Source organism: Oryctolagus cuniculus, chromosome 17, assembly GCF_964237555.1.
Source record: "Oryctolagus cuniculus chromosome 17, mOryCun1.1, whole genome shotgun sequence".
NCBI classification, from domain to species: domain Eukaryota; kingdom Metazoa; phylum Chordata; class Mammalia; order Lagomorpha; family Leporidae; genus Oryctolagus; species Oryctolagus cuniculus.
Window position 1 is genome coordinate 36,716,290 of NC_091448.1, and position 21,012 is coordinate 36,737,301.

At 45.4% G+C, this 21,012-nt stretch overlaps 1 protein-coding gene and 1 pseudogene across 1 annotated transcript in view; one reads left to right on the plus strand and one right to left on the minus strand.

Moving 5' to 3' along the window:
- Positions 1–21,012, minus strand: part of PPM1D (protein phosphatase, Mg2+/Mn2+ dependent 1D) — a 75,633-nt gene that overhangs the window by 41,731 nt on the left and 12,890 nt on the right. Inside the window, exon 2 of the mRNA XM_008271185.4 lies at positions 14,003–14,231. Coding sequence (XP_008269407.4) covers positions 14,003–14,231 — 229 coding nt within the window. The remainder of the gene's footprint in view (positions 1–14,002; positions 14,232–21,012) is intronic.
- Positions 1,062–4,360, plus strand: LOC127484497 (large ribosomal subunit protein eL15-like; annotated as a pseudogene).

A 21,012-nucleotide genomic window follows, 5' to 3' on the forward strand; every position in this document is an offset into this window, starting at 1 on the left:
CTCTCTCTTGGCCTCTGCTTCTCTGTAACTCTGCCTTTCAAATAAGTAAGTAAATCTTTAAAAATTTACTGAAATAGGCCAATCAACATCAAATAAAAATAAGAAAAATGAATAGATACCATGTGAGAAAAAATGACTTGAATAAAAAAATGAGAAAGAACTTACAAAAATGGAGAGAGATTACATAGTAGTATAAAAGAAACTGAAAAGGAAAGTTTATGTAGTTCTGAAGGTTTCATTGGAAATTGGAAAAACACAAAACAATGTTAGTTTTAATACTTGTGATTCCAGGAATTGACAGGAAATATCAAAATATAAATTTCTACACACAAATAATTTTAGCCTGAGATTAATTTTGGGAAACAGATTAGCAATAGAGATGTTTATTTGGAAGTTGAAGAATAAGAAAATCTTAGTAGAAATTCTCTATAATAGCAAGTACACTATAGCGTGCATAAAATCTTGGCAAAAAAAAATAATAGAAATGATCTCTCAACTTGTATCTGGCATGACTAAAATGGGACAAACACACAAAAAAACTGATATTAATTTAATGATAGTTTATCTGAAATATTTTTGAAAGAGTCAATAGGAAGGAAATGTTCCTCCAAAAGGGATACTGCAGAGGAAGAGCAGCAAAGCACATATTAAAGAAAAGGGTTTACTTGACATTATAGCCATCCAACAGAACTTTTTTTTTTTCTTTTTGACAGGCAGAGTGGACAGTGGAGAGAGAGACAGAGAGAAAGGTCTTCCTTTGCCGTTGGTCCACCCTCCAATGGCCGCCGCGGCAAGCGCACCGCGCTGATCCGATGGCAGGAGCCAGGTACTTATCCTGGTCTCCCATGGGGTGCAGGACCCAAGCACTTGGGCCATCCTCCACTGCACTCCCGGGCCACAGCAGAGAGCTGGCCTGGAGGAGGGGCAACCGGGACAGAATCCGGTGCCCCGACCAGGACGAGAACCCGGTGTGCCGGCGCCACAAGGCGGAGGATTAGCCTATTGAGCTGTGGCGCCGGCTCCAACAGAACTTAAGAAAGCAAATTTCCAAGACTCAAACAATGCGTAACATTAAAATAGGGGCAGATGCTATGGTGTTACAGGTAAAGCCACCACCTGCATTGCCGGCATTTCATATGGGCACCAGTTCAAGTCCCAGCTGCTCCACATCCAATCCAGCTCTCTGGTATGGCCTGGGAAAGCAGTAGAAGATGGCCCAAGTCCTTGGGCCCCTGCACCTGAGTGGGAGACCTGGAGGAAGCTCCTGGCTCCTGGCTTTGGAATGGTGCAGCTCCAGCCATTGCGACCATTTAGGGTGTGAACCAGCAGATAGAAGACTTTCTGCATAGCTCTGACTTTCAAATAAATAAATTTTAAGAAAAAAAAAAAAAAAACACTAAAATAACCTAATTAACTTCCCTAATCCAGAAACCCTTTTATTACTACAATCTGAATAATCTACAAGGAAAAGATGGGCAGACTAGCTGACAATAATATGTAGTTTTCTTGTCCGTTTTCTGAATATTAATGAGTAGACATTCTGGTGTATGTAACAGTCTTTTATTTATTTATTTTTTTTTTCCCATTTTATTTGACAGAGACACAGACAGAGAAAGATCTTGCATCTTGTATCGATTCACTCCTGAAATGCCCACAATAGCCAGGGCTGGGCCAGCCCAAAGCTAGGAGCTTGGTTCTCAATCTCAGTCTCCCGTATAGGTGGCAAGGACCAAAAACTTGAGCCTTTACCTGCTGCACCCAAGAGTGCACATTACCAAGAAGCTAGAACAGAAAGCAGAACCAGGACTCCAATCCATGCACTCCAATATGGGAAGTGGACAACCCAAGCAGTATCTTAACTTTTGAACTAAACACATACCCCTAGTCTGTTATTTGCTTACCACACTGACTTTTGGAGCAGCACGCTTCAATTCTATATCTGTCAAACACTAAATGTATTTGCAATGAAAAGTAACTGGCTTTAAGATATGTAAAGGTGATGACAAAAAAAGAAAATGGTGATCATCTCTAAAGAATGTCACTCTAAAATATTCTACATTCTAAGATACAGAGTCAGCTCATTACCTCTGTCTATGATTTTCCTATCTATTCTCTTACTTCAAAGCAAGACTGGAGAGAAAAAAGATAATAAATGAAATAAAAGTCCTAAGGAAAGCACAATAAAGGTTTAAAACCTATAATGAGAAAAGACTGATCTTTCCTAGGTCAAGAAAAACAGGAATATAGCAAAATTGCCTCAATCTTCCTAATAAAGCAGAAACTTTGTTTTGTTTTTGTCTTAAGATTGATTTATTTATTTGAAAGTCAGAGTTACACAGAGAGAGAGAGGCAGAGAGAGAGAGAGAGAGAGACAGAGATGTCTTCTATCCGCTGGTTCACTCTCCAATTGGCTGCAAGGAGCTTTGCTGACCCAAAGCCAGGAGCAAGGAGCTTCCTCGGAGTTCTCCCACAAGGGTGCAGGGGCCTGAGGACTTGGGCCATCTTCTACTGTTTTCCCAAGCCATACCAGAGAGCTGGATCGGAAATGGAACAGCTGAGAGTCGAACCGGCGCCCATATGGGTTGGCAGCATTGCAGGTGGTGCTTTTACCTGCTACTCTACAGAACCAGCCCCAAAACTTTCTTCTCAAAAACTATTTTTATTTGGGGCCGGCGCTGTAGCACAGCAGGTAAACACCCTGGCCTGAAGCGCCGGCATCCTATATGGCTTCCGGTTCGAGACCGGCTGTTCCTTTTCCGATCCAGCTCTCTGCAATGGCCTGGGAAAGCAGTAAAAAATGGCCCAGGTCCTTGGGCCCCTGCACCCGTGTGAGAGACCCAGAAGAAGCTCCTGGGCTCCTGGCTTCGGATTGGCGCAGTTGCGGCTGTTGTGGCCAACTGGGGAGTGAAGCATGGGATGGAAGACCTCTCTCTCTGCCTCTCCTCTCTATGTTAACTCTGATGTTCAAATAAATACATAAATATTAAGAAAAAAAAAAACTATTTATTTACTTTTTGGAGAGGAAAATCTTCCACATGCTTTCCTTTAAGATTTATTTTTTATTTTACTTGAAAGGCAGGTAGAGAAAGAGAAATCTTCTGTCCACTGCTTTACTCCCCAAATGGCTGCAATGGTGAGGGCTAGGTCAGGCTGAAGCTGGGAGCAAAGAACTCTATCCTGGTCTCCCACATGGGGAAGACAGCTCAAATGTTTGGGCCCCTGCACTCATGTGGCAGACCCTGAAGAAGCTCCTGGCTCCTGGCTTCAGATCAGCCCAGCTCTGGCCATCAAGGCCATTTGGGGAGCAAACCAGCACACTGAAGACCCCTCTCTGCCTCTGCTTCTTTGTAACTCAGCCTTTCAAATAAATAAACAAATCTTTAAAAAAATATATTGCTTTTGGCCAGCGCCACGGCTCACTAGGCTAATCCTCCGCCTTGCGGCGCCGGCACACCGGGTTCTAGTCCCGGTCGGGGCGCTGGATTCTGTCCCGGTTGCCCCTCTTCCAGGTCAGCTCTCTGCTGTGGCCAGGGAGTGCAGTGGAGGATGGCCCAAGTGCTTGGGCCCTGCACCCCATGGGAGACCAGGAGAAGCACCTGGCTCTTGCCTTCGGATCAGCGCGGTGCGCCGGCCACAGCACACCAGCCGCGGCGGCCATTGGAGGGTAAACCAACGGCAAAAGGAAGACCTTTCTCTCTGTCTCTCTCTCTCAGTGTCCACTCTGCCTGTCAAAAATAAATAAATAAATTAATTAATTAAAAAAGCAAGTACATCAGGAGCTATGAAGAAAGCAGTCATATGTGATGCACTTTCTCTTAAAGGTCCACTACTGGCAGTACCGCCAGCTCTTCGTGCTCCACAGGGTGCCCCCACCACCCAACTCAACAAGGGGCAGCCTGGGCTACAAGGCCAAGCAATGCTATGTCATATATAGGATTTGTGTGTGCCGTGGAGGCCATAAGCGCCCATTTCCTAAAAAGCAACCTAGGCAATCCTGTCCATCATGGTGCCAATCAGCTAAAGTTTGTAAAAAGCCTTCAGTATGTTGCTGAGGAACAGCTGGGAACCACTGTAGGAGCTCTGAGTCTTGAATTCTTACTGGACTGGTGAAGATTCTGCATACAAATTCTTTAAGGTTATCCTCATTGATCCATTCCATAAAGCTTTCAAAAGAAATTCACACCCAGTGGATCACCAAAGAAAGCAGTCCACAAGCAGAGGGAAATGGCATGGGCTGACACTGGTAGGCCGCAAGAGTCGTGGCCTTGGAAAGAGCCACAAGTTCCTTCAAACTATTGGTGGTTCTCGTCATGCAGCCTCGAGAAGGCACAATACCCTCCAACTGCACTGTTACTGCTAACACAAGTAATGTTCGTAAAATGCATATCTAATAAACCATTTAGGACAGTTAAAACAAAACAAACAAACAAAAACAGTTTTGGGACTTGCATTTTGATACATATGCAACATCAGCATCCCATATAGGAGTGCTGGTTCAAGTCCCAGCAGTTCTGCTTTTGATCTCACTCCATTTCTTTTTTTTAAAGATTTATTTATTTCAAAGAGTTACAGAGAGAGGTAGAGAGAGAAAGTAGAGAGAGAGGTCTTCCATCCACTGGTTCACTCCCCAACAACAGCCAGAGCTGTGCTGATCCGAAGCCAGGAGCCAGGAGCTTCCTCCAGGTCTCCTACATGGGTGCAGGGGCTCAAGGACTTGGGCCTTCTTTCACTGCTTTCCCAGACCACAGCAGAGAGCTGGATCAGAAGAGGAGCAGCCAGGACTAGAACCAGTGCCCACATGGGATGCCTGTGCTTCAGGCGAGGGCTTTAACCTGCTGTGGCACAGCACTGGCCCCTGATCTCACTCCCTGTTAATGTGCATGGGGAAACAGCAAATAATGGCCCAAAGGCCGGTGCCACGGCTCACTAGGCTAATCCTCCGCCTTGCAGCGCCGGCACACCGGGTTCTAGTCCTGGTCGGGGTGCCGGATTCTGTCCCGGTTGCCCCTCTTCCAGGCCAGCTCTCTGCTGAGCCCGGGAGTGCAGTGGAGGATGGCCCAAGTGCTTGGGTCCTGCACCCCACGGGAGACCAGGAGAAGCACCTGGCTCCTGCCATCGGATCAGCGCGGTGCGCCGTCTGCAGTGCGCCAGCTGCGGCGGCCATTGGAGGGTGAACCAACGGCCAAGGAAGACCTTTCTCTCTGTCTCTCTCTCTCTCACTGTCCACTCTGCCTGTCAAAAAAAATTAAAAATTAAAAATTAAAAAAATTAAAAAAATAAAAAAATAATGGCCCAAATATTTGGGCTCCTGCCACTCATGTGGGAAAACTTGATGGAGTTCTAGGCTTCTGGTATCAGTCTGGCCCAGCCCTGGCTTCAGCCACTACAGTTATTTGGAGAGTGAACCAGCAGACTGAAGCTCTCTCCCTGTCACTCTTTCAAATAAATAAATATTTTAAAAATAAAACATTACAATTTAAAATCCAGTGTCAAAAAACCAAAGTGTTATAAACAATTCTGCATTTACTGTACTCCCTACTATTGTCCTGTATGATTAAAAGGCATATAAAATGAAACCGGCTGGCATGCGGAGAGCTGACTGAGCAGCAACAGAAAGCTAGAAAAAAAGAATGGTGGCCAATTGCCTGGGCTGGGACAGAGGGAAGTGAGGAAATCACGTATAATGAAATGGCTCAATTTTTGCAAAAAGACACCTGCTCCAAAATAGCAAAGAACATCTATCCAATTGCCCTGATGGTATTCTAAGCGATAAAGCAAAAAATATAAACTTTTAAAAAATGTATTAAAATTTAAAAATTAAGATTTTGAACACTTACATGTAAAAACAAATAAGAAATAATATTTTTAAAAAGATTAATAAGAAGGGATAAGGTCTACCGATATGAAAAATTATAATAAAAATTTCAGCTTTAAAAATTACATTTCTGGGGCTGGTGCTGTGGCATAGTGGGTAAAGCCACCACGTGCAGTGCTGGCATCCCATATGGGTGCTGGTTTGAGTCCCAGCTGCTCCACATCCAACCCAGCTCTCTGCTATGGACTAGGAAAGCAGCAGAAGATGGCCCAAGTCCTTGGGCCCCTGCACCTGAGTGCAAGACCCAAAAGAAGCTCCTGGCTCTTGGCTCTTGGCTTCACATAGGCACAGCTCTAGCCATTGTGGCCATGGGGGGAGTGAACCAGTGGATGGAAGACCTCTCTCTCTCTTTCTCTCTGCCTCTGCCTCTCTAACTCTGCCTTTCAAATAAATACATAAATCATTTTTTTAAAAAATTATGATGCTGGTAGATGAACACAGAGGGAAAAATCAACCCAGAGAAAGTCAAAGTCCCAAGCATTCAGAAATTTTTCTTAGAAATTGTTTATAATTGTGAAGCCCACTTTGTGTGACTACAAGTAAAGCTATTAAGATACAAGACTAACCTTCACACTCACAGGATCAAATAGGCTAAAGCATGAAAGCAGGTTCACTTAACATTTCAGGATATGGGACAGGAAACAGTGTGCCACCATGCCAGCCTGAGATGCTGGCTACAGCAATGAGACTTAAGATATCCAGGAGTCAATGTCCAGCAACCCCCTACATGTGACAGCTCATTTTTAAGTAACCACATGCTCAAGATTAGGTAAGCTTCATGTACCTGAGGAAATCAGGGTCTGTAATAGCCTATGACTACAGCTTCCTGGTGCCTATACAAGTCAAATTCCATGCATATAAGAAAGTCAAGGTTTGTGCTTCCAACACATTTAAGGTCCCTTCAGAGTCTTCCCTACCTGGAATACAGCTCCATTGCTGAGTCGTTCTACAATAAGCAACAGAGCTGACATTCTACGTTTACCTTAATAACACAAACTGCAAGGAAAAGGTAAAATGAAGGTCACCTTCTCAATGAAGAAGGGTATTAAGCCTGGTCACCTGCTAATTAGTAAGGAAAAGATGTATAATTGTTCAAATGGCTTCCAGTAGTAATCTAGAGAAATAATACTAACTGGCATCCCTACTACACTTACATCTTAAAATTCTAGTAGGATAAAAAGTTATATTGTAAAAAATTAAACTATCAGTATCAGGAAAAGGTCTCTTAAAATATGGGGCAGGCATTGTGGCACAGAGGGTTAAGCCACCTCTTGGGATGCCCACATCCGAAATCGGAGTACCAGCTTGAATTCCAGCTACTCTGCTTCCAATCCAGCTTTCTGCTAATGCATCCTGGGAGGCAGAAGATGATGGTTCAAGTGCTTGGCTCCCTGCAAATAACATGGGAGATCTGGATGGAGTTCCTGGCTCCTGCCTTTGGCCTGATCCAGTCCTACATGTTGCAGGCATTTTGGGAGTGGATGGAAAATTATGCTCTCTGCCTTTCAAGAAATCAAAAATAAATAAAAACAAGTATTTTTTAAATGTGGTACAAGGATCCCTACAGGGTCCTTTTGACTTTTCAGGGGGTATGAAAGTGAATTTTTTTTTCTTAAAAATGCTAAAGCCATGTGCATGCAACTGAACTTTCCTTTTTAAGGTTTATTTTTTATTTGAGAGGCAAAGTTACACAGAGAGGGAAAGAGAGAGAAAAACATCTTCCATCCGCTGGTTCACACCCTAAATGGCCATAACAGCTGGAGCTAAGCCCATCCAAAGCCAGGAGCCAGGAGCTTCTTCCAGGACTCCCACCTGGGTGCAGGGGCCCAAACACTTGGGCCATCTTCCACTGTCTACCCAGGCCATAGCAGAGTTGGATCAGAAGAGATGTAACTGGGATTCGAACCAGCACCCATATGGAAAGCTGACATCAAAGGCAGAGGCTCAGACCTCAATGCCACAATGCTGGTACCTAAATTTTAATTAAAAATTTTTTTATTGAAAGAGTTACAGTGAGAGAGGGGGAGGGGAGGGGGGGAGAAGATATCTTTCATTCACTGGTTCATTCCTTAAATGGCCACAACATCCAAGGCTGGGCCAGCCAGGAGCTTCATCCAGTCCCCCAAGTGGGCAAAGGGGCCCAAATACTTGGGCCATCCTCTGCTGCTTTCCCAGGCCTGTTAGCAGGGAGTTGGATCACAAGTGGAACAGCTAGGACTCGAACTGGTAGCCAGTGGGATGCCAGTACTACATAGGGCGGCTTAACCTGCTGCGCCACAGCAACAGGCCCTACAGTTGAATTGAGAGTCTGCATGACTGCTATAATACAGTATCCCATTGAAAAAAGGTATTAATAGTTGGGATATTTGCATACTGCAGTAAACCAGTATTCTCTAAAAGATAATGCCTATGTTACAAAATCAGGCACTGGGGCTACATACTATACTATTCCAACTACATGACATTTTAGAAGAGGCAAAACGCTGGAGACAGTAAAAAGATTAGTGACTGCCAAGATTAAGGGAGAGGGATGAGCAGGCAGAGCACTGATGACTTTTAGGGCAATGAAACCACCTTTTCAGGGCATATTGCTATAATGGTGGATATATATCATTATATCCTATATTTGTCAAAACATACAGAATATACACCCAGAATGAACCCTAACATAAATTACAGACTTCGGGTGACAATCACCTATCAGTGCAGGTTTATCAACTGTAATAAATGTACCATTCTGATGCAGGATGTTGACAGTAAGGGAGGATTTGGGGCTGGAAGGACTGGGTGAGAGCAGGGACTATTTGGGGACTCTGTGCTACACACTCAATTTTGCTGTGAAACTAAAAGTGCTTTAAAAAATAAATTCTAACTAATTTTAGAAAGATGAATTTCATCTATTTATTTAAAGGCAGAGTTACAGAGAGAGGGCGAGACAGAGAGAAAGGTCTTCCATATGCTGGTTCACTCCCCAAATGGCTGCAATAGCAGGAGCTGGGCCAATCTGAAGCCAGGAGCTTCCTCTGGATCTCCCATTCGGGTGCAGGGGTCCAAGCACTTGGACCATCTTCCTCTGCTTTCTCAGGCCATAGCAAAGTGGTGGGTGCTGGGTGCTGTGGCTAAGATGCCACTTGGGGGGCTGGTGCTGTGGTGTAGCAGGTAAAGCCACCGCCTGCAGCGTCGGCATCCCATATGGGCACCAGTTCGTGTCCCGGCTGCTTCACTTCTGATCCAGCTCTCTGCTATGGCCTGGGAAAGCAGTAGAAGATGGCCCAAGTCCTTGGGCCCCTGCACCCACATGAGAGACCCAGCAGGATCTCCTGGCTCTTGACTTTGGATCACCCAGCTCCAGATATTGCAGCCATTTGGGGAGTGAACCAGAGGATGGAAGACCTTTTTCTCTGTAACTCTGCCTTTCAAATAAATAAATAAATCTTTAAAAAAATAAAGTAGAAAAGAAATAAACTTTTTAAAAAATTCCTCATATGCACTCACATGCAACATTTCAGTCAGCAGCCAATCACATACACAAAGGCAGCTCTGCAAGATTACAATAGAGCTGAAACATTCCTATTTCTTAGTGACGTCAGTGTCTTTGTAACATCCTAGTACAATGCATCAGTCCGTGTTTATAGTGGTGTTGTTACAAACTTATGGTGCTACCAGTATATAAAAGTTGTAGGGGCTGGCGCTGTGGCACAGTGGGTTAAAGCCCTGCCTGAAGCACCAACATCCCATATGGGTGCCAGTTAGAGTCCCAACTGCTCCACTTCCAATCCAGCTCTCTGCTATAGCTTGAGAAAGCAATGGAAGATGGCCCAAATGCTTGGACCCCTGCATTCACATCAGAGACCTGTGAGAAGTTCCTGGCTCCTGGCTTCAGCCTAGCCCAGCCCTGGGGCCACTGCAGCCATCTTGGGAGTGAACCAGCAGACCTTTCTATCTTAACCTCTCTCTAACTCTGCCTCTCAAATACATAATAAATCTTTTTTTAAAAAAAGTTGTAGCATATACAGTTATGTACAATACATAATGCTTGATAATGTAATGATCATTAACTATTTACTGGTTTATGTATTTACTATCTATACTTTTTAATCAATATTTTAGCATGTACTCCTTCTATTTAAAAAAAGGCTTATTGTGGCCAGTGCTGTAGTGTAGCAGGTAAAGCTGCAAAATGTGGTGCTGGCATCCATTATGGCCACTGGTTCAAGTCCTGGCTGCTCCGCTTCCAATCCAGCTCCCTGCTAATGTGCCTGGGAAAGCAGTAGAAGATGGCTCAAGTCCTTGGACCCCTGCATCTAAGTGGGAGACCTGGAAAAAACTCCAAGCTCCTGGCTTCAGATCGGCTCAGTTCTGGCTGTTGCAGGCAGACAGAAGACCTCTCTCCCCACCTCTGCCTCTCTGTTAACTCTGCCTTTCAATTAAATAAATAAATCTTAAAAAAAAAAAAAAAGGCTTATTGTCTGCTATATTATACAGCAGTAGCCTCACCCATCCCATGTTTACCTTGTCTCTTGATTGCATCAACAGACCACATCAAGAGACTGACCTATGTCATCAGGTTTGTGTAAGTACACTTTATGATACTTGCACAAAAAAACCACCTGATAACTCATTTCTTAGACTGTGTCCCCATCGTTAATTGGCACATGACTGTATACTGGTGTTCACTATACTCTTTTCCCTGCCCTAAGTTGGAGAATTTGCAAAACACCATAATATTTAATATGTATATATAAACATTATTTGTATGGCTACATCAATTTAACGCTATGAATATACACTAAATATATTTAACCACTCTCCAAGCTGTTCAGCATTTAAGTTAATTCCAGCCTTTAGCAGTCGTTAACCAGAGGATGGTTCTCTCCCGCTCTCTATGCTTCTCTCTCTCTGTAACTCTACCTTTCAAATAAAATAAGTAAATCTGAAAAGAAAAAAAGTTTTGAATAAATTTCAGGTTTCTTTTTAGAGGATATTTCTAAAATTACTAAGTCAATAGGCCGGCACCGCGGCTCACTAGGCTAATCCTCCGCCTAGCGGCGCCGGCACACCGGGTTCTAGTCCCGGTCGGGGCGCCGGATTCTGTCCCGGTTGCCCCTCTTCCAGGCCAGCCCTCTGCTGTGGCCAGGGAGTGCAGTGGAGGATGGCCCAGGTGCTTGGGCCCTGCACCCCATGGGAGACCAGGAAAAGCACCTGGCTCCTGGCTCCTGCCATCGGATCAGCGCGGTGCGCCGGCCGCAGCGCGCCGGCCGCGGCGGCCATTGGAGGGTGAACCAACGGCAAAGGAAGACCTTTCTCTCTGTCTCTCTCTCTCTCACTGTCCACTCTGCCTGTCAAAAAATAAAAAAATAAAAAAATAAAAAATAAAAATAAAATTACTAAGTCAATAAACATTTAAAGCTATTGTTAGACATTATTTTCTATAATATGTTATATACCAATTTATAGTCTTATTCACAAGGGACCCACTTCAACCAATGAGGAGAACCTCTTTTTGAAAAAATTAACTTAATTTTTTTAAATTTTTATTTGAAAGGTAGAGTCACAGAGAGAGGAAGAGAACAAACAAAGAGAGGGATCTTCCATCTGCTGGTTTATTTCCTAAATGGTTACAACAACCCAGGCAGGGCCAGGCCAAAGGCAGGAGCCCAGAGCATCTTCGGGGTCTCCAATATGGGTGCAGGAGCCCAAGCACTTAAGTCTTCCACTGCTTTCTCAGGCACAAAGCAGAAGCTGAATCGAAAACGGAGCAGTTAGTCTCAAACCAGCACCCATATGGGATGCTGGCATCACAGGTAGAAGCTTAACCTACTATGTCACAACACTAGCCCCCAAAATACATTTTTATTTGAAAGACAGTAAGAAAGATAAAGAGAGAGATTCTCCGTTTGCTGGTTCAAACCAAACTTCTTTCAGCAGCTGGGGCTGGATCAGGCAGAGGCCAGAAGCCAAAAGATGGAAACTCAATCTGGGTCTTCCACGTGGGTAGCAGGGGCTCAAGTACCTGAGCTATCACTAGCTGCCTCTAAGATACACACCAGCATGAGGCTGGAATCAAAAGCAGAGGTAGAATTCAAACCCAGGCACTCTGACAACGGGTGTGAGCAACCCAAATCATATTTTAACTGCTGCACTAAACATTTACCTCTTCGGTTTTTTAAATGTTTGCTAGTCCAACAGCAGGAAAGTTATATTCCAGTAACGTTAAACATTTTTTTCAAAGTTCACTCCTCCTTTGCACATTTTTTGTTGTTCTAGCGTCCCCTCCTTTACCTACTTTAACACTCTTTTTTTTTTTTTTTTTTTGACAGAGTGGACAGTGAGAGAGAGAGACAGGAAGAAAGGTCTTCCTTTGCCGTTGGTTCACCCTCCAATGGCCGCCGCGGCCGGCGCGCTGTGGCCGGCGCACCGCGCTGATCCGATGGCAGGAGCCAGGAGCCAGGTGCTTTTCCTGGTCTCCCATGGGGTGCAGGGCCCAAGCACTTGGGCCATCCTCCACTGCACTCCCTGGCCACAGCAGAGAGCTGGCCTGGAAGAGGGGCAACCGGGACAGAATCCGGCGCCCCAACCGGGACTAGAACCCGGTGTGCCGTTGCCGCAAGGCGGAGGATTAGCCTAGTGAGCCGCGGCGCCGGCCCTTTAACACTCTTTACTTGCTAAACCTCTTATAGTTTAAAAGTGTTAATTCTTTTTTAATGTTAATTTGCTTATTTTCATCTACTTCAAAGACAGAGCAACAGAGAGACCGTGGACAGAGAGAAATCTTCCATATGCTGTTTCACTCCCCAAATGCCTGCAACACCCAGGTCTGGGCCAGACCAGTCAGGAAGCCAGACATCTATCCAGGCTCCCACATAGGTGGAAGGGTCCCAACCACTTAAGCCATCATCTGCTGACTCCCAGGATGCATCAGCAGGAACCTGGATGGGAAGTGGAGGTGCCAGGACTCAAATGGGCACTCCAGTATGGGATATGGGCATCCCAAGTGGTGGTTTAACCCACTGCCACACAACGCCCAGCTCTCAAGATGTTAATTATTTCCCTCAGTTTGTCAATTCTCTGTAAAGGCTCACTTTTGACTGAACAAATCAAGAAAGAGGAAAGTAAAAATATAGTGGGAAGGTTTTAGTTAAAATGATTATTTAGGAAATACTGCATCCTACTTAACTTGTCTCACACCCTCAATTTTTTAATTTTAATTTTTTTTATTTTTTGACAGGCAGAGTGGACAGTGAGAGAGACAGACAGAGAGAAAGGTCTTCCTTTGCCGTTGGTTCACCCTCCAATGGCCGCCTCGGCCGGCATCGCACTGATCTGAAGGCAGGAGCCACGTGCTTCTCCTGGTCTCCCATGGGGTGCAGGGCCCAAGCACTTGGGCCATCCTCCACTGCACTCCCTGGCCACAGCAGAGAGCTGGCCTGGAAGAGGGGCAACCGGGAAAGAATCCGGAGCCCTGACCGGGACTAGAACCCGGTGTGCCGGCGCCGCAAGGCGCAGGATTAGCCTAGTGAGCCATGGCGCCGGCCTCAGACCCTCAATTTTTAATAATCAGTATCAGTAATTTTTAAAATTTTCTCTTATCATTCTGATTTTTAAAATAATTTTTCATTTTAGTTTGGATCAAAAAAAAATATACTGAAATCAATTTTAGTTCCTAGCTGACAAAGTATACATTGAGATATTAAGCCATAACAAACAAAAGAACAATTACAAAGGAATGTAGTAAATCAAAAATGAAAGAAAAGAAGCTGAAGGTTAATTCTAACAACTCTTTTCAATCAGCCATATTTAACTGTTCTATTCTGAAACATTAAGAACTATTCTGTCCAGAATCTGTGTACCAGACTAAACAGTACTTACATAAAAGATTTTCAATAAAAAACTTCCATGTAATGTTATTTAAGTCCCAATGAAATATTTCCCTTTGGAGTCATTTTCAGAAATAAAACAGGAAATTAAAAATAATGACATAAATATAAATGCCCATGGGAACTGCATCTGACGAACTAAAAAACCCGTAACACTAGAAAATAATTTCATTTAAAGGGAAAAGTAGATCAGTTTGGTTAAAAGGACTAAATAGAACCAAGACAAAAGACAAAATAGCAGAATGATTACCTCCCACCAAGTCCTTCGATTCGCTCTCTTTCCTTGGGAAGTTCTGGCTTGTGGTCCTGTGTCACCTCCACAGCTCTGACAAAATCATCCTTTGGGTCATCCTGAATTCCAAGAACCACCCCTGAGTCCCCTACGTGAGCTACATACATCTTCATGCCCCGAATGATGACCACACTGGCAGTTGTCCCTGATGTGCTGGGAAGACCTGTCATAGTCTTTGGCCATTCTGCTGTAATAAGAAATAATATATTTTACTCTTCAAGGTATAAACATTAATACAGTGTTAGAATACAAAAAGCAGCACATCCTGAAAGAATGTTAACATTTGAACAGGAAAAAGTTAAAGAAAAATATTTTAACTACTCAAGAAGAAACTGCTAATCCATTAAACTGGAAAAGATTTTCAAAAAAAGATATTTTTGTTTTTGAAATAACTTTTGATATTCATAACCTCAAAAATGTCATTTACTGAGTACCCATAACATACCAGGTTCTGTACCATGAGCTTCACAAGTATTATCTCAAATAACACTTGTAACAAACCTATGAGATAAGGAAGATCATTCCCATGATTTTCACCTTGAAGAAAAGGAAAGCAGTGATTTTAATGGTTAAGTAACTTGCTTGTGGAGCAGACATTTTAATTTTTTTTAATTTCATTCTTTTTTTTTTTTAAAGATCTATTTATTTATTTGAAAGAGTTACACAGAGAGAGAAGTCTTCCATCCAATAGTTCACTCCTCATTTGGCCGCAACGGCCGGAGCCATGGCAATCCGAAGCCAGGAGCCAGGAGCTTCTTCTGGTTTTCCCACGCAGGTACAGGGGCCCAAGGACCTGGGCTATCTTCTTCTGCTTTCCAAGGCCACAGAAGAGAGCTGGGCAGAAGTGGAGCAGCTGGCACTGCAAGCGGTGGCTTTACCCTCTATGCCACAGCACCGGGCCCCATGGAGCAGACATTTTAGCCTACTAATTAACTCATCCTACATCAGATTATCTGGATTTGACTCCTGGCTTCAGCTCCTCATCCCAGCTTCCTGCCAAGGCAGACTGTGGAAAGCAAAGGTGATGGCTCAAGTAAGTGAGTTCCTGCTACCTTGGAAGACCTGGATTAAATTGCTGGCACCTGGTTTCAGCCCCAGTTGAGGGCTGTTATGGGCATCTGTGGGGAGGGTGAACCAAGTGACAAAAGCTCTGTCTCTCTGCATCTCATATTAAAAACATTTTATAAAAGATGTATTTATTTATTTGAAAGGCAAAGTTACATAGAGAGAAAAGGAGAGACAGAGGTCTTCCATCTGCTGCTTCATTCCCCAAGTGGCCACAAAAGCCAGGGCTGGGTCAGGCCGAAGCCAGGAGCTTCTTCCCAAGTCTCCCAAGTGGGTGCAGGGGCCCAAGGACTTGAGCCAACTTCTGCTGCTCTCCCAGGATCACTAGTAAGGAGCTGGATCAGAAGTGAAGCAGCCGAGACTCAAATCGGAGCTGTGGGCTTTAACCTACTGAGCCACAGCACAGGCCACACAAAAACATTTTTTTAAAATGAGTTCCGACTGAATTCTAGTTCCAAAGTAATATGAAGATGTAAAAGCCTTCAGGAAAACAATCTGAAAAAATTTAACAACCATCAAAAGACATTGTTGAACCAAATAATTTATCTTTGGGAGATTTTCTTTTTTCTGAGGAAGTTATCCTAATAAAGGAAAAGCTTTAAATTGCTTTCCTTTTCTCCCCTTTATAATGCACATCTGTCCAACACCCTCAGATCTAACAGAATTCCAGAACCACCTCACAGCTACTTAGTCCCTGAACAACTGCAGCAACTAACAGCCTCCCCTCAAATTATTTTTTAAGAAATAGGAATTTTTGCTTATTTTTTATTTTCTTCTACTTGAAAGGCAGAGTGAAACAGAGCAACAGAGAGAAACACACACATTTTATATCCACTGGTTCACTACCTACAAGCCCATAACAGCCAGGAACCAAGCCCAGAACTTCCATCCAGCAGGTCAAAAAGGTAGGTGAGAGGGAGCCCAAGTAAGCCATCATCTGCTGCCTCCCAGGATACATTAGCAAGAAGCTGAATGAGAAGCACAGAAGCTAGGACTTGAATCAGCATTCTGATATGGGATGTAGGCACTCTCAAGCAGTAGCTTAACCAGCTATGAAACAAGACCTCCCACACCAACTCCTGCCTTCATAGTTCTTTCTTAAATGACAAGTTAGAAAATGTATTATGACAGAAAAGACCAAGCAGAAAACTTCAGGATACCCCAACAGTGATACCCTGTCGCTCCCCCTCTTCGTGGAGGAGCAACACAGGACCCTGCGCTGTTCTTTCGTCTGCTCGGCCCTCCCCGGGTTTGCTGCTGGTTCTTCCCGGGTTGGCTACTATCCCTTCCACCTCCGTGGAAGGGCAGTTCCCCCTGGCCACATTCCCCACTTCCGCAGGGGAGCGGCACACCGCCGGCCGGCTCTTCTCGGGGGCTGCACGGGTGTTCCTTCAGCTAGATGTTCCCCTTAGATGTTCCCCATAGATGTTCCTCGTGAATGCCGTCTCTCTCCTCCTTTATAGTCCTCCTCCGCCAATCCCAACTCGGCTGCCCACACGCCGAGTACGCTGCTCTCCTCCAATCAGGAGCAAGTCCTACAGTTTATTGGTTGAACTGGAGGCAGCTGTGCGGAAGCTGTTTACTTCTCTCCCAGCGCCATATTGTGGGAGAGCAGATGCATAGAATAAGTCTTAATTCCAGTAACTCAGTCTAGTCCGGTTTGCTCCCCACAGTGGGAGAGCAGATGCATAGAATAAGTCTTAATTCCAGTAACTCAGTCTAGTCCGGTTTGCTCCCCACAGATCCCCCTTTCTTTTTATTTTTTGGCGTTGATACGCGCCTGTCTTCGGTGTCCCGCGGCACACACTCTGCTCTACTTGCTAGAGTTGCCACAGGCTCTTACAAGTCCTATCAGGCAAACCGAATCCGGGTCCTCTCTTCGCCATGTTGTGAGGAGGTTTTTAGGCGCTGATGCGTGCCTGTGTTCGGTGCCCTGCAGCGCATGCTCTGCTCTGCTAGAACTGCCTGCAGGTGCTTACAAAACCTATCAGGCAAACCGAATCCAAGCCTTCTCATTGCCGTATTGTGGGGGAGACTTATTAATGTTGGTTTGTGCCTATCTTCGGTGACCTGCAGCTCATGCTTTGGTCGAGCTGCTTGCTGGTGCTTACCGCCTTAAATCAGGCAGACCGAATCCAAGCCTCCTAATTGTTGCATTGTGGGGAAGCCTTACTGATGTTAATTCGTGCCTGTCTTCGGTGACCTGCGGCGCATAAGCTGCTAGCCGCCGCAGGTGCTCATCGTGCTCATCGCCTCACTTAATCAGGCAGACCGAATCCAAGCTTTCTCATTGCCATGTTGAGGGGAGGCCTTTCTATTTCTCTATTTCTCTATCTCCGGGCATTCCTATTTCTCCCATTTTACTTCTATCTTCCAGCATTCCTATTTCTCTCACTTTGCTTCTAAACTTCTATTTCTCTTATCCCTGCGGCTTCCCGCTCTCATTCTTATCCCCGCGGCTTCCCGGCTGCGCGGCTCGGCTTCGCGCGCTCCGCGGTCTCCACGCTTAACCCTTTCGCGTCTGAACCACGGCCTACGCCAGCGTTCCCTATCTACTCACGCCCCGTGCTCTCTCTGCACGCGGCGGCTTCCGCGAGTAACACAGCGTAGCTCACGTGTCCGCCACTAGGATTCAATCTAAGTTCCCCGGGCTAGCCTGGCGAATTCAACCCAGCGTACGTCTCCGCCCCACGGTTTGGCTTCCCGTCCTTTGCTCCCCGGGCTAATCAGACGGATCCCAACCTGGCTCACGTTTCAGCTTCTGGTTTCAACTTTTCGCCCCCTATTCCCGGGCTAACTTGAGAACCCCAAAGTGGCTTCCGTTTCCGCCTCGGCCTGCCCCCCGCGGCTTCAATTTCCCTAACATTTTTCTCTACCCGGTATGTTTCCCCAAGCTTTCCTCCAACGATATTCCTCCCTCATTTCTCCTGGCCTCTCCCCACAGTCCGCATCCGAGTCTGTTTGTTCTAGCTTTCACTTTCGCTTTCGACCTTAGAGATTTCTCCCAGCTTCCCCCCGTAGTCCGTATCCGAGTCTATGAAAGCTTTCACTTTCGCTTTCAATCCTAACTTCTTTCCCACAGTCCATATCCGAGTCTATGCCTAGGCTTTCAATAGCTTCTTCCAGCACCTTTCTCGTCCGGCTTTCCCCTAGGCTCTTCGCTAGTCTCTCTCTCCAGTATTTTCCTGCTTCTTCCCGTTTCTTCCCTCCTAAGTTTCCTATCCGAGTCAGGTTTCCTATCCGAGCTAGGTTTCCTATCCGAGTCACGGCACCATTATGTCGCTCCCCCTCTTCGTGGAGGAGCAACACAGGACCCTGCGCTGTTCTTTCGTCTGCTCGGCCCTCCCCGGGTTTGCTGCTGGTTCTTCCCGGGTTGGCTACTATCCCTTCCACCTCCGTGGAAGGGCAGTTCCCCCTGGCCACATTCCCCACTTCCGCAGGGGAGCGGCACACCGCCGGCCGGCTCTTCTCGGGGGCTGCACGGGTGTTCCTTCAGCTAGATGTTCCCCTTAGATGTTCCCCATAGATGTTCCTCGTGAATGCCGTCTCTCTCCTCCTTTATAGTCCTCCTCCGCCAATCCCAACTCGGCTGCCCACACGCCGAGTACGCTGCTCTCCTCCAATCAGGAGTAAGTCCTACAGTTTATTGGTTGAACTGGAGGCAGCTGTGCGGAAGCTGTTTACTTCTCTCCCAGCGCCATATTGTGGGAGAGCAGATGCATAGAATAAGTCTTAATTCCAGTAACTCAGTCTAGTCCGGTTTGCTCCCCACAGTGGGAGAGCAGATGCATAGAATAAGTCTTAATTCCAGTAACTCAGTCTAGTCCGGTTTGCTCCCCACAATACCCTTCTCCAAAATAATAAATTTAAAACATCACATCTCTTAAAAGAATCATAAAGCTTGGTGCCACCACTAACACATGAAAGAACCAGGGGTGGTGAGTCTATGTATTCCATTCTATAGTTTGATCACTGCAAAAGTATGAATTCTTACAAAATGACCATGGATTATCATAGACAAATAGTAATCCCAAATGCAGCTGTTGTTTCTGATTTAGTCTCTTTACCCAAAAAATAAATATGATTCCTGATGAGGAGTGGTACTGTGGCATAGCAGGTTGAGACTCCACCTGCAACGCTGTCATCCCATATGGGCACAGATTCAATTCCCAGTTGCTCCAATGCCGATCCAGCTCACTGCCTGAGAGGACAGCAGAAATGGCCCAGGTGCTTGGGCCCCTGAACCCACATGGGAGAAGTACATAGAGCTCTTGGCTCCGGCCTGGTCCATCCTTGGCCATTTTGGAAATCAGCCAGCAGATGCAAGATTCATCTCTCTAATTCTGCCTTTCAAATAAAATAAATCTTAAAAAAAAAAAAAAAGGGTGGTGGTGGTGGTGGAGTAGCGCTGTAGCACACTGGGTAAAGCCACTGCCTGAGATGCCTGCACCCCATACAGCACCAATCCAGCTCCCATCCAGTGGAGGATGGTCCAAATTCTTGGGACCCTGCCACCCACGTGGAAGAAACTGCTGGCTCCTGGCTTTGGGACCAGGGCCACTGTGGCCATTTGGGAAGTATTTCTCTGTATCTGCCTCTCTCCCTCTAGCTCTGCCTTTCAAATAAATAAATCTTTTTTTATTTATTTGAAATACTTACACAGAGAGAGAAGGAGAGGCAGATAGAGAGGTCATCAATCTGCTGGTTCATTCCCCAATTGCCCACAATGGCCAGAGCTGCGTCGATCCAAGCCAGGAAATTCTTCCAGGTCAGGGGCCCAAGGACTATGGGCCATTCTCTACTGCTTTCCCAGGCCATAGCAGAGAGCTGGATCAGAAGTGGAGCAGTTGGGACTCGAACCGGCGCCCCTATGAGATGCCGGCACTTCAGGTGGCAGCTTTACCTGCTATGCCACAGTGCCAGCCCAAATCTTTTTTTTTTTTTTTAAGATTTATTTATTTATTTATTTATTTGAAAGTCAGAGTTATACAGAGAGAGAAGGAGAGGCAGAGAAAGAGAGAGAGAGGTCTTCCATCTGCCGATTCACTCCCCAGATGGCCAAAATGGCCAGAGCTGTGCCAATCAGAAGCCAGGAGCCAGGAGCTTCTTCCTGGTCTCCCATGTGGGTGCAGGGGCCCAAGGACTTGAGCCATCTTCTACTGCTTTCCCAGACCATAGCAGAGAGTTAGATCAGAAGTAGAGCAGCCGGGACTTGAACCAGCACCCATACAGGATGCTGGCACTGCAGGCAGCGGCTTTACCTGCTACACCACAGCACCAGCCCCTAAAATAAATCTTTAAAAAGAAAAAAAGACCCTGATGAAACTGCTACCACTTTTCCTGGAGGCATGGAGGTTTCTGATCATCTTGAGACCTATTTCTTCAGCTCAAGTTCTCTACTTGGCAAGAATAATTCCAAAGATGTGTTTTGTTGAACCAATATTTAAATAAACTGCCAACAAGATATCCCATAACGCCCAAATATTTACAGACTCTAATCCTAACAAGGGGATTCTAACATAACCACACTCAACCATCAAAATCAAGTTAACTCCAATAATACATTACCATGTAATCCCTAGACCTCATTCAAAAAAATTTACTTATTTATATTCATTTTATATGGGAGGCAGAAAACCAGAGATCTTCCATCAACTGGTTCATTCTCCAAATGCCCACAGCAACTGAGGCTGGGTCAAGCTGAAGCCAAGAGCCAGGGCACCTGCCTGGATAGCAAGGACTCAGGTACTTGAACCATCAAATGCTATCTCCCAGGGTGCGCATTAGGAGGAAGCTGGAATAGGAAGTGAAGCCGGAATTGAACCCAAGCACTCCAATATGGGATGTCAGTTTAGTAGTGTGTCTTAACCAATGTGCCAAATGTTCATTCTTCCCCTTCAAAT